The 13,003-nt window shown below is 40.8% G+C and overlaps 1 protein-coding gene across 2 annotated transcripts in view; it reads left to right on the plus strand.

The window, feature by feature from the left end:
* LOC113037225 (adenylate cyclase type 8) overlaps positions 1-13,003 on the plus strand; it is a 30,571-nt gene that overhangs the window by 12,432 nt on the left and 5,136 nt on the right. Inside the window, exons 2-18 of one of the 2 annotated variants that reach the window (XM_026194070.2) lie at positions 3,812-3,905; positions 3,983-4,105; positions 5,179-5,390; positions 6,493-7,221; positions 7,569-7,718; positions 7,839-7,969; positions 8,149-8,260; positions 8,344-8,471; positions 8,924-9,082; positions 9,341-9,575; positions 9,729-9,899; positions 9,991-10,091; positions 10,456-10,657; positions 11,149-11,241; positions 11,417-11,577; positions 11,862-11,943; positions 12,104-12,262. In XM_026194070.2, the coding sequence (XP_026049855.2) occupies positions 4,054-4,105; positions 5,179-5,390; positions 6,493-7,221; positions 7,569-7,718; positions 7,839-7,969; positions 8,149-8,260; positions 8,344-8,471; positions 8,924-9,082; positions 9,341-9,575; positions 9,729-9,899; positions 9,991-10,091; positions 10,456-10,657; positions 11,149-11,241; positions 11,417-11,577; positions 11,862-11,943; positions 12,104-12,262 (2,877 nt within the window). In that variant the 5' untranslated portion in view covers positions 3,812-3,905; positions 3,983-4,053. Of the gene's footprint in view, positions 1-3,811; positions 4,106-5,178; positions 5,391-6,492; positions 7,222-7,568; positions 7,719-7,838; positions 7,970-8,148; positions 8,261-8,343; positions 8,472-8,923; positions 9,083-9,340; positions 9,576-9,728; positions 9,900-9,990; positions 10,092-10,455; positions 10,658-11,148; positions 11,242-11,416; positions 11,578-11,861; positions 11,944-12,103; positions 12,263-13,003 lie in introns of both variants that reach the window. The other variant, XM_026194069.2, reaches the window with a different exon arrangement.

Consider the following 13,003-nt stretch of genomic DNA (forward strand, 5'->3'; position numbering starts at 1 on the left):
AAATCATCTGAATACAAATTCAAACGCCATACAGTGTTTAAATCAACTCCTCAAACGGTTTTCTATTCAGTGCTGGACTCCACTGGATGATACACTACCTTTCTTATTTCTTGTGCAATTCCCTTGTAAATTTCTGTCAATTTACAAACAGTGGGACTGATAAAGGCTCCCTAATCTTACCTTTTTTCCGTTTACATAGAAAAATCTTTTAAAGAAATGAAATGTGGATGCTATGTGTTTGATGCATTTTCCAGCTGCGGATGGGGCATCCTGCTTTCCAATAGTCTTTCATTCTACCAGTTGGTGGAAGCACTGAGTCAAGATCATTTTTTTAGACATTTTAAAGCTTGTTATCGTCCATAATCACTCTTTCACTTTAAGATTAACATTGCATGAAAAATATTAGGAAGTGAACATTTAACACATTACTTTATCTGGCACCTTGTCAAAACTTGGTGCTGCCATTCACTCCTCGGGATCTTTTAGCCCTACTGTGCCATCAGTGTTTTATGTGGTGTTAGTTTTGAATAACATTTAAATGAATTTAATTACATTTAATTATTCAAATGCTCGGCAAGATATGGCCATAGTGCAGGTTGTGAGTCCAAACAGTTTGATTAGGTGCTTGTACAGCTTTTGAAGCGAGCCTTGAGGTCTGAGCATGGAAGCCTCTGTAAACAGCATGGGAAATCGATGCAATTACTGGTGGCTTACCTGAAGCAGTGTGTGTGCTGAGGTCCTATGCTGCCTGCTGATGACAACTGTTTTCACCTTATAGGTGAAACATTCAGGTACTTGTAATAAGGAATTGGGTTCGCTATGCCATATGGGCCCTCAATCTTTGGGGGTGGGGAGATCCATTGAGAAAAGGGGCCGCCTTCTCAAAGTATTGCTAAACATCTGTTTGTTTTCAAGCTGCTGTTTGTGAGTGAGCAGTAGGTATACTTATCCTGATGCCAAAACGAAATGGGTTCATGAAGTTGCCGTTTCAGTAAGTACTTGTAACTGATAGTAATTAGTGTATTTTGATGCAAGAGTAGAGCAACATAGTTATCACATTAGTCTAATGCAGCCAGGCCTATTGGGTGAAGGATAGGTCTCAGCCTGCTGAGAAATAAAATATCTAATAAAATACTAAAACATTTGAACTTTTCACCACCATAGAAGGACTTGAGTTAAGGGCTTGGGATGATGATGCCTCAGTTTCTGGATATGAGGCGTCTTAGTTGGAGACAAACAGTACTCTGAGAAGCAGGCTACGTTCTCAACAGATTTCTGTGGTTGATGAAAATTGTAAAATGTCAGTGAAATGCTACTTTAGAGTACTCTCTGTAATGCTTTGACCCCTGCTGACCTGTACACTTCCTTACGTTAAAGAGGTTTGTACAACTGCCAGAACTTCACACACGTGTCAGAGCTACACTTCAACGGACAGAAATAGCTCAGTGTACAACATATGCGCGATCCTTGGCACAGTCAGGCTGTTAGGTCTGTTCTGCTGCTGGTATGGCTTTAGTTATCTCATTAGTGTGTAGCCAGAAATGTTAGTCGTAATGCTAATTATATTCTGAGGTTTTGCCCATAGTGGACTAACTCCTAGTTAGGTGTAAACAAGTTTACAGTTCAATTCAATCAGAGTCACAAAAGAAAACCACAGACTGTCAGGTAAAGTAGATTAACAATCACAGACATTTGTATATACAGAATATCAAAAGCTGGGTCATTACAAGGTGATCTGCACTCATCTTTACTTTACTCCTTCCCCCTTGTTGTTTGTTGTGCCATTTGAGGAGTAAACATACTTAAAGGTGCCTTATTTCAAGTGTCAGAGAGCTTTGTTGATAAGGAAGCAGTTAAAGCAGTACTAATTGCCTTAGACCTGGCAGCTATTTTTAGTTGTACCGTAATCAGCAAGAAAGGTCTGAGCTACAGCGTCACAGTGGGACAGATGGAGACTCATTACATCAGTCTTAGGGGGTTTGCATGTTGCCTGGAAACAATTAGCAAAGCAAGTCTGAAAAACTTTAACCAGCTTACAACAATAATGACCATAAGCCAGCTGGAGACATCAGCCCAGTAACGGATTCAATCATCGCAGATCTCGTGCTTTTCTTTGCTTCTTTAACCTATTGCACACTCAGTATTACCCTGTACAGTTTGTGTGGATGTTACCATGAAACCTGTTAAAAGCAATAAATACATCCATATCCATACGACTCTGCATTATTGTATCGACATTATAATCAATCCGGTCCTTTTGTGTTGTATATGTTGCAGTTTCTTCTGCCCTCTTGGGCATCTCTCTCTTAAAAAACACATGTTTAATGTCTTTTTAGCCAAGTAAATAAAGGATATTTACAACTGACTTTGCCAAAAACTGTTTGCAGCTTCTAATTTGCGATAGGGATGTTCTTTCTGACTCAAAATGTCTCGATATTATTCATAAGAGATACATTTGACATATGTTTGACAACTTATAAGCTAACAAGTATTTACAACAGTTTAAATACAGGCAATTTTTCAGAAATACCGGAAATTAGCTTATGACAGTTGATCACTTTTTGGCATAATGCTGACTCTGCTGAAGGTGTTTTTCCTTCCCTCTGTTGCCAAATGCTTTTTCATAGGTGGTTGTGTAATTGTTTCTTTTTTCTTTCTAATATTATAGGTTTTACAATATAAAGCACCTTGAGGCAACTGTTGCTGTGAATTGGTGCTATATAAATAAAACTGAATTGAATTGTGAAAAAACAAGTCTTTCTATTGTGTAACAATAACCAACCTCATATACTGTATGATAATATATAAGAAATCCAAGCAAAATATTATGTTGGTATTGCTCTTGGAGCAATGTGTTCATCCATCAGAATATAATTTAACAATTTACTTCATAAGAAAGAAAAACAACAGAAGATTTGCTGACTGAAGTCTTACCAGATGGAGTGTTTGTAAGAAATATTGTATTTATATAGAAGCATTGTCAGTAATTCAGGGTTAGAAGACAAACGGTAACTGGAGAGCTCTGTATTTCCAACACTGAGCTTCGGCATTAAATGTGGAAATGACTTCTCTTCACACAGACACACACATAGCAAGCAGAATTTGTGTTATCGTGGGAAACAGTATTTGATGATTTTGTATTAAAAGCTAGAACTTGTTCTTTAAGTTCAAATGGGTAACTTTGGTAATTCATAAGATAATAACATGAAATTTGTATGTTTGTGTTTTGTTATGAAAATCTGGACCTTACAAATAAAATGTTAAAAATAAAGAAGAGCCTTGAAATTTGTATTTAGACAGATGTGGAGTGACTTTGTACACCTACTCAGAAACACTTGGATTTTAAAATGTTTAGCAAAGGCAGCTTCGTTGCCTTTTGTTTGCTGAAGCACCTTGGGCTCCTGCTGCCAGGTGGGAGATGATTCAGTTTCCTTGCTCTCACATTCAACCTCGCTTTGCCTTTTAGGCATTGTTTTTGCCTGTGCACTGTATGAAAGGAATTTGTCACCCCCGTGTCTGTAATTTCACAGACAGGTAGTTTAGTAACCAGAAGCCCAAAGGCATGAGGCAGCACTGCTGTTTTATTTTTTATTTTTTTGCACATTACCAGAAATAAAACAAAGAGTGTATTAAAGTGCTATGTATCAATGCATTAATGTTTCCCCTGCTTCAATAAGATTTGTTGACTTGACCAAATGAGAGCACACTGCCTTTACCTTGGTGTTATCCTGGTGCCAGTGACCTCGGTTTTACAGGCCAGTGAGAGTGGCCGCTGACTAATTAATCCTCTTTGCACTCTTCACTCCTGCAGCTCTGCTTTGTGGCAGTTCTTGACATCATTTCAAAACAGTCCAGATGGTGACCTGCAGTCCTGAAAGAACGACTCCAGGAGTCTCGCCAGGCCTGTATGTCGCTGTCCGCATCAGTGTTGGATACGGCATTGCAACGAGGGCTGCTTCAAGTTTCAGTTTTCCTTTTATAGGTTGTGTCTTAAATATCAAAGCCGATGAAATCAACAAAAATGGATTATGATGAGCTGGATGCACGTATACAATGGCAGACACTAGGTATTGTCAGTGGATGCACTATACGGGAAACGTTACAGGTCAGTTGTGTGGTTTACAATCCTTTTGCTTCTTTTTTTTTTGGGGGGGGGGGGGGGGGGTCCTTTGACACATTGTAGGTTACGGGGAGCTTATTGTCCGCTTGGGACAGCTGAAACTGCTGAAAGAGGAATGACAAAGGGATTCTTCTACATCCGAGAAACTGTAATGTTTGTAATGTTCAAAAACAAATAAAGATGCACACTTAATACTATACCTAATTACTCATCTAATATGATGTGTTTTAGCATATCCAGTCTGTTCTGTGCAGATACATGATCTTGGTGAGAATCAGCCCGGTGGCAGTAGACTGTGAGTGGGTGGGACAACAGCATCCAGAGCCAGAAGGACCTGGAGGAGTTTAACTCTGAGCATTAACCAGCTCAGCTCTAAATCTGGCCAGATAATTCGTTGGAAAGCTGCCTTTCTTCTGGCACACACTGCGTAAACACGTGGAGCCGACCAGGTGGCCCTTTCTGGCATGGTTGAACGTGTGCAGCATAACAAATTTTATCTAAAAGAATAAGGAACTCAGACAGATTTGTTACTCAATTTATATAGTGCATAAAGACCTTTGATTATTAAATCCTTCACGCGGGGTATTCAGATGCATCAAACTGCAAAAATCCTTTATATTTAGCATTTTATGATAGTAGATGCATCAGTGGCTTTGGTACAGAAAGCCACCCAAAGTTCCTCTTTATAAAAGTCTATCAATCAAATTCCCTTTTCCTCATTTATTCAAACAAATACTCACACTGCAGGTCATTCATAATGAAATATTTCTGTAAGACAAATTCATATTAGGCAAAATTAGGTAGATGAAAGATGAAAGTTGAAATGAATTAAAGTGGGTTTACTTTACATGTTAATTACTGGCCATAATGTCCAGTTATCTCTTTGAATTTAGTATTCTACTTTGACTTGTCTGTCAAAACAGCTTCCAAATCTGTGATATAAATAAAGTTGTAATTATTATTATTATTATAAAACTTACTGATGAACTCTAATGTTTTTTTAAGCAATAACACCAAATCTGGTCCTTACTGACTCCCCTTTTCCCTTCACGTTCCAGGCTCCTACCTGCTCCTGATCCAATACCAACAGCTGAGGTCAGCTGAGGTCGCCACCATGGTGACCTTCGCTAACACAACGCAGGTCTCCCCCATGGAGCTGCGTGAGCTGCCCTGTGTAACCCCCACCATGTCCCCTGGCCTGCGGCGGAAAAAGATGCTGTGGCAGCACGCAGTAAAACACATCATTATGCAGCAGGATCTCAGTACCCAGGTGATTGAGTTTTAGATTGTTGTAAATGTGTTCTGATTTTTTTTTTTTTGTGCACACTAGTATTGTGTACTGGAAGAGGCTGTGTCTGTCTGTGTGGAGCTCTGGCCTTATGACGCACTTTTTATACTGCATTCAAAAGTGTACCTCACTAATGGCTATCAAGCACACATGAAATTTTTGATTCTTTTCAAAATAAAGCTATTACTCTTACCATTACAATCTAATGCGCTCTTACCATTATGCATATCTAATGTGTGTTGAAATGGTTTTGGCATTTATATTTCAAAAATGATTCACATTTACAATAGACGTGATAATAAAGCAAGCCTCACAAGATCCTTCTAGAAGCAAGTCTCAACATTCAGCATCCATAAAGGTAACCGGTAGCACACAGACTCATTCTATCCCCATGTGGCAAATAAGAGACGAAAGCAAAATAAAGAAAGTTACAAGTGAAAAGAGACAGGTGTGTAGCAGCTTTGTACACCTACTCAGAAACGATTGGATTTAGGTTTTTAGCATTTTTTGCCTTTTTTGTTTGCTGAAGCACCTCGGGGTCCTGCTGCCAGGTGGGGGATGATTCAGCTTCCTTGCTTTCAGACTCAACCTTGCTTTGCCTTTTAGGCCTTGTTTTTTTTTTAACCTGTGCATGGTTTGAAAGGAGTGTCTCAACCCTGTGCCTCTTAATTTCACAGACAGATACTTTAGTAACCAGCGGCCCAAAGGCATGAAGCAGCACTGCTGTTTTATTATTATTTCTACATCATAATAGGGGTAAAAGTAAAAGAGTATTAGAAAGATATGCAACGATGAATTAATGTTCCTCCTGCTTCAAAAGGATTTGTTGACTTGGCTAAATAAGTGAGCGCTGCCTTTACCTTGGCATTGGCCTGATGCCAGTGACCTCGGTTTTAAAGGCCAGTAAAAGTGGCTGCTGACTAATTAATCCTCTTTGTGTGTGAATGTGGCTGTTTTTAGACTATCCATGTAAGTGTAATTGTTATTTTTGCATGCTGAATCTTGTCTACCCTGATTTGCCAAATAAGATATAATAGCCTTGTAACTTTTTTGAATGAAGGATCCTGTTTTTATCCTTTGACAGTTGGGTGTTGAACCAGCACGCAAAATCTTTGTGACAGATACCTACATAGAGGAGATCAACAGGCAAATCCGCAGCAAAGCCTCACGTGGGGTAACAAAGCGCCGTTCTTCCACGTTCAGAGTCCATCCCTTGGTTCGCGATTCCACCAGCACCAGGGGTGCTTTTAACGACTACTCCAGCGACGCTGACTTCTTCGTCCACTGGGGTCGAACTGTCTGTGGTGTCTACATACCCACGCTATTGCACACCTTCAAGTCCCACGACCTGGAGAAACTCTACCAGCAGCACTCTTCCACCCAAAGACGTAATTCTCTGGCCATCACCAATGTGATAGACGTGGTGGCCAAGCTGCACATGTTGGTTCTGTACCTGGCATTGGCGCCGGAAGCTTCCACAGACACTTTGCGTGGCTGCCTGACGGGCATGTTCATGGTGTTAGCAACAGTTCTGTGCGTCATAGTGTTAACCCACAAAGACTCCGTGTCCCCACAGTGGCTTCACTACGCCGGCCTCGCCAGCTGGTTGTCACAGACCACACAGGTGCTGGGGGGTCTGGTGTACGGACTAGAAAAAGACCCATCGTGGTACCTTTTGTTCACTTTGTTCGCAACATACACACTGCTGCCATTACCTCTGCTGTGGGCCATATGTGCGGGCACCCTGTCCTCAGTGCTGCACATTCTGGTAGAGATAGTATGCTGCTACACTGATGCTTTGCTTCTGAGAAAGGTGAAAAAAAAAGTCCCCTTTGAATTTCTTTTCCTACTGTTACATTTTTTAAATGTGTATCATGCCGATAAATCAGTGATACACTGTTAAGGCTTATGGAAAGTTTGATTTCTTAGACTTTACAGCAGTGTTAGGCACAAATCTACAAAATTTGAGAAAAAAACTATTTCATTGTACTTGTTGAAAGCTCATGGGTCTCTATTGACATATTAATCAACAAATAATAAGGAATTAGAAACCCTCCCCCCAAGCTTCAGTCCAATACTCTTTCCCCAATTTCCCCTTCAAACTTTTTTTAAAGCTTTTTTTCCATGAATTAATGTAGTATTCACACTCTTTCGATGCAGGTGGTTGCCAAAGGCCTGCTGTACCTGGGGATGAACACAGCTGGCTTGTTCATCCACTACCTGACAGACCACGCTCAGCGCCAGGTTTTTCTGGAGACCCGTCGTTGCATTGAAGGACGCCTCAAATTAGAGCAAGAGAATCAAAGACAGGTACAATGAAGATGGGAGCTGTCCTGAAATTTAAAGCCAGAGAATTATCTGTGTTATGATGAAAGCTTTGGTTGCATTAACTCACTTCCATGACTCTCACATTGTTACACTTCTTCACAGGACCGCCTAGTTTTGTCGATCCTGCCTCGCTTTGTTGCCTTGGAGATGATTGCTGACATGAGTGCTATGGAAGATGATCTAAACCCTCAAGAGTTTCACAAGATCTATATCCACCAGTACAAAGATGTCAGGTATACATGCATGAGTTAGTATATTAGTAGTTAAATTTGTAACCTTGTAACCTTGACTCGTAAGATTTATAAGCCAAGTGGGTTTCACTCTGATTATCAAGTTGCAGGCCAACCTAATGCCAATAGTAAGTGTTTGCTATGTCATTTCAGACTTTTTAGTCCTTCTCTCCTTCTTGTAGCATCCTTTTTGCAGACATCAAGGGTTTCACTTTGTTGTCTATGAACCTGTCAGCCCAGGATCTGGTTCGAACCCTCAATGAGCTCTTTGGACGTTTTGACCGACTGGCAGAGGTGAGGGCCTGAGCGAGCCCTTTTTGGTTGATGTAAAACATCTTCCAGCTTCTAATGTCCTTCTTCTTCTTCTTTTATCACAGGAACACCACTGCTTGCGGATAAAGATACTGGGAGACTGTTACTACTGTGTGTCAGGGGTTCCCGAGCCCCAGCGTGCCCATGCCCGTTATTGTGTTGAGATGGGTCTGGCTATGATCAACACTATACGGTCAGTCATCATATTTAAAGACACAAACACAAGTTAATTAAAAAAAACCAAAATCACGTGGTTTTAAAATTATGTAAATATAACCTCAGCTAAGTAACAAAAGATTAACACAAAACAAAGCTGAAATGCAGAAGCACTGTGTGAAAATTTTAAGTACTCCTTTGCTGCTTCCACATGAATTAAGCAGGTAAGTAGCATCCAGATCCTGCTAATTAAGTGCACTTGATTAATTGATGATCAACAACTGTGAGCACCTAAGTAAAAGCAGAGGTCTGGGCAGTTTGCTGGTGTGCAGCATTCAGGTGTGTATCAATACATTGTGTAACACAATGCTTCTGCGTCAACCTTGAAAAAGGGTCCACCTTCTTATGGGTCTATAGGTATCCATATGAGAGTGTAAGATCCTATTTTTGTTTGTAAGACACGATCACTTTACCTCACAAAATCACCAGGTATGTACAGAAGCAGCTGAACTTCGACATGGACATGAGGATCGGCATCCACTCGGGCTCTGTCCTCTGTGGGGTATTGGGTCTGCAGAAATGGCACTTTGATGTCTGGTCCTGGGACGTGGGCATCGCCAACATGCTGGAAGCGGGGGGCATACCTGGGTGAGCACCAGCAACCATTAGAGAAACTCCTGTCAAGTATGTTACCTGACAAAGATGTGCCTGACAGGTTTCCAGGCTTTCTGTAAGATAATATTTAAGAAAAGAATAAAAAACGTGCTATTTAATTTCGTAATAGGTACATTTGGAGGGGGTATATATTTTCATCTGGTGATGCATTAATGATGACCTCTTGTCTTACATCATCCACAATATTTTTTAATTTCTTTCTGCATGAATTTTTCTTTCTCCCTGAAACAGACGCATCCACATCTCAAGGGCAACTCTCGATTGTCTAGAAGGCACTTACAAGACAGAAGAGGGCCATGGTCGTGATAGGAATGCTTTCCTACGAAAATACAATATTGACACCTTCCTCATCTGCCCTCAGCAGGACAGAGACAAAGTTAACCACATCAAGCCCCCCAAAGTTCAAAAACCAATTCAAACCTGGAGTCCGGACATACCTTTTAAGACTGTCGTTGACATGAACAGCGTAAGTGCGCAAATACCAAACAGAAAGGAAGGTGCTGAATTTGGTGCCTTTGGTCAGGTGGTGACGAATTTGAATTGAAGAATCTGAAGAGCTCGGCACATCTGAGACTCACCTGTACTCACCTAATCAGTCATTTCTATTCTTTTCTTTTAGATTCTAGCTGCTTTTACAAATGGCTCAATGCCCACCCTTTGGCAGTCCAACTCGAGAGAGATTAACAAACGCATCAAGCATGCCATCGAGCTTCGAAGTAGTGAGCGTATGCACAGAGAGCACATCACACCACTGACCCTTGTCTTCAAGGACACAAACATCGAGGACAAGGTAGACTGTGAAGAAAAGATAGAGATGCAAACTGTTTTTTAAAGACGCAGCTAAAAGTGACATTTATTTTTCTCGCTTTTGGCCCATCCAGTTCTCCCAGATGAGAGATGAAATGTTCAACTCCAATCTGGTCTGCTCCTTCATCCTGCTTCTGTTTCTCATGGCTGCCCAGGCCCTCATCCCTGCCCCCAGGTAGGAAACTCCAATATGTTACAACTGTTAATTCCACTTATTATGATTCCATTAAGTCATTTTGTACCTAAATCCAGCTTATAGCATTTTAAATAAATATCAATTCCACATCGGTATAACCAGTATTATAAAAAGAGCTCCCTGTAGTGTTTTGACCAGACTTTATTGCTACTGTGCTTAAGTTTTTGTTTTTCTTTACTTTGGTGCCACCTGCTGGTATTTAAAAGAATGCACTGACCCGTGCAGTCACACTGGACACCTGAACTTGTTTTTTTCTGTTCTACACTGTATTAATATTATTAACATTCATGACTTCACTCACTTTCTTCTTCTTCTTAACCCCCTCTTCCCTCCCCAATCGTAGACTGTTCCCTGCTGTCCTCCAGTTTTCAGTCTTTCTGCTTGCCCACGTGCTGCTGCTACTTGTTGCCCTTGCCGAAGAGTTCAAGTGGACTCCTTCATCACTGCAGCACTTCTGTTGCTGGATTCATGAAAACAACAGTGCCCGTAACCTGTTTACTCTCATAGCGATCTTCATCAACTTTGGGTTGGCCTCTACTGACATGGTGAGAGTCTGAATAACACAAGAGAAGAGTAATTTACATAAACTGCCATGTTCTTCAACACGACTTTTTCCTTTGTATGTCTGCAGTATTGCACCTGGTAACTGACCCTTGTAAACCAAATGCACATTAATTTGCATAATCCTCTCTGAAATGCATATGCAAAAAGAGGAAAGTTGCACTTCCCTGCTGATATTTATAGCACACTTGGCATGCAAACAGGACAGAGGAGTGCAAGAAGGTAAAAAATGAAGTAAGCACAGGGGTCTTTCGTGTGATGTAAAAAGCCCATTTAGATATAAGAAGGTAAAGGGGTTCTTTTGCAGTGATAAAATTATTTAGTAAACCTTCTTTTTATTAGAAAAAAGCACAAAATTAAGCAAAACCTCATTAAAGGTTTTAAATCACCAGTTTTAAGAAAGTTTGACTACCGGTTTATATTTGTTATGCTCTATGATGCAGAATCAGGTTGGAACATTTTGTGCTGTTTGCAGGTGTGGTGCATCCTCATGAACACAGGAGAGGCTGACATAACTGAGAAGACTGGCACAGGCTCACGTCCACTCACTGTCTGCTCTTACCCTGAGGCAAGCAAACAGTAGTTTAAATTTGGGACAATTATTATAGAGATTTTATGTGATTTCCTGTTGATTTATCCAAATGTCTGTCTTGTATTAAAAATACTAACAATAAATCACATTGGGTTTCAGTAAAATGAGGTTATTACTGCTTGTTTCATCTTTCCCAATTTGTTCCCTTTAGATTTTTGTGTTGAGCGGGGTGATTGCCATGGTGACGTGTGCGGTTTTTCTGCGTCTGAACTCTCTGCTGAAGCTGGCAACGCTGCTGCTAGCAGTGGCTGTCTACTCCTACCTCAGCCACCTCGCCTTTGTCTCACTCACGCGCCACGATACGCTGCACAGGTCAGTGTATGAGCAGCGAGCAGCATACAAACTGCACAGCTGCTGTAGTTTTACTACACAGTGCTATATTTAAATATTCGCCTCTATACACAATTTATGATCAAAAGTTTTGGGCCACACCAGTTAATTGAGCCAACCTCATCCTACATTAACATCAGCACAAAAACTGTGCACTGGGAGCTTCATGCCATGTGTTCCAAAGCTGAGCATCTCCTTTAAGTGTAATGTGTAGGTATATTTTTGCCCACAGAGTGTATCGATTTTCCTAATATACTTTGTTACAGGTCTCACTATGTCAGAAGAAATGGAATTTCCTTCCTTCTCATGGCCATGTTTATTGTTGCCGTCTTCTATAATGGACGTCAGGTGCTCATACACTTCATTTTCCCAGATTGAACTTATAGATGATCCTGTCACTATAGCAACACTTTCTGGTCTGTGTTATTGAAACTAAAACTGTTTTCTGTCACACAGGACTGTGTTGCAGGTAGATGATGTTCTATCTCGCTGTATCTTTTCTATCCAGTGGGAGGCTACTGCCAGACTGGACTTCCTGTGGCGTCTGCAGGCCCAGCAGGAGGTGGCAGACATGAGGGAGTTGCGGGAACACAATGAGTGTTTGCTATACAACATCCTACCAGTTCATGTAGCTCAACATTTCTTGGACCGGAGCAAGCATGACGAGGTAGCTGAAACACCCCAAAACCTTTAGCCTCACTTCTTTTGACTCATAGTCTGGTCCACAGCAGAATCAGTCTGAGTAACCATCAGTGCTTTGAAAATACTGATTGGACCAATGAATAGCAACCTCTGTCTACGGTTTAACTTATATTGAAATTGTACAATTAAAATTAACGTTATGTAGTACTTTTTAAAATCTGGCACTTTCCTTTATTTATAATCCGATCATTTTTTAAAAGATCTCCAACCCCACTGGGTGATATGCAGCCCCAAACCATGACAGAACCTCCACCATGTTTTACACATGGCTGTAGACACTCAATGTTATACCGCTTTACCTCCTCAGTACATAGCGACGGTGATTTTAACATAATTTCACATTTGGATTCACCACTTTATAAGACTCGTTGCCATGGATATTCAGTTACTTTCCTCCCTGTTTCCCTTACTTATTAATGGCTTCTTGACAGCCACCCTTCCACTGACACCATTTTTGATCAGGCTTCAGTGAACAGTAGATGGATCAACTGAGGGCCAGGTGCATCTCTCAGGTCCTGTTTCTTCTTTTGTCGTCCACTTGTCCAGTTTTAAGACACATCATGCACATGCATGCGCTCTTGGTGCAAAAATACTATTTTATGACTGTCAAACTGTGTTATACTTTGCATTTTTCATCAATTCAACTAAACAAATTGGAACAAATGATGTGGTTTTATAACGTTGGGCGGCTCAAGACTTTTGCACA

Source organism: Astatotilapia calliptera, chromosome 15 (genome assembly GCF_964374335.1).
Source record: "Astatotilapia calliptera chromosome 15, fAstCal68.1, whole genome shotgun sequence".
Classification (NCBI taxonomy): domain Eukaryota; kingdom Metazoa; phylum Chordata; class Actinopteri; order Cichliformes; family Cichlidae; genus Astatotilapia; species Astatotilapia calliptera.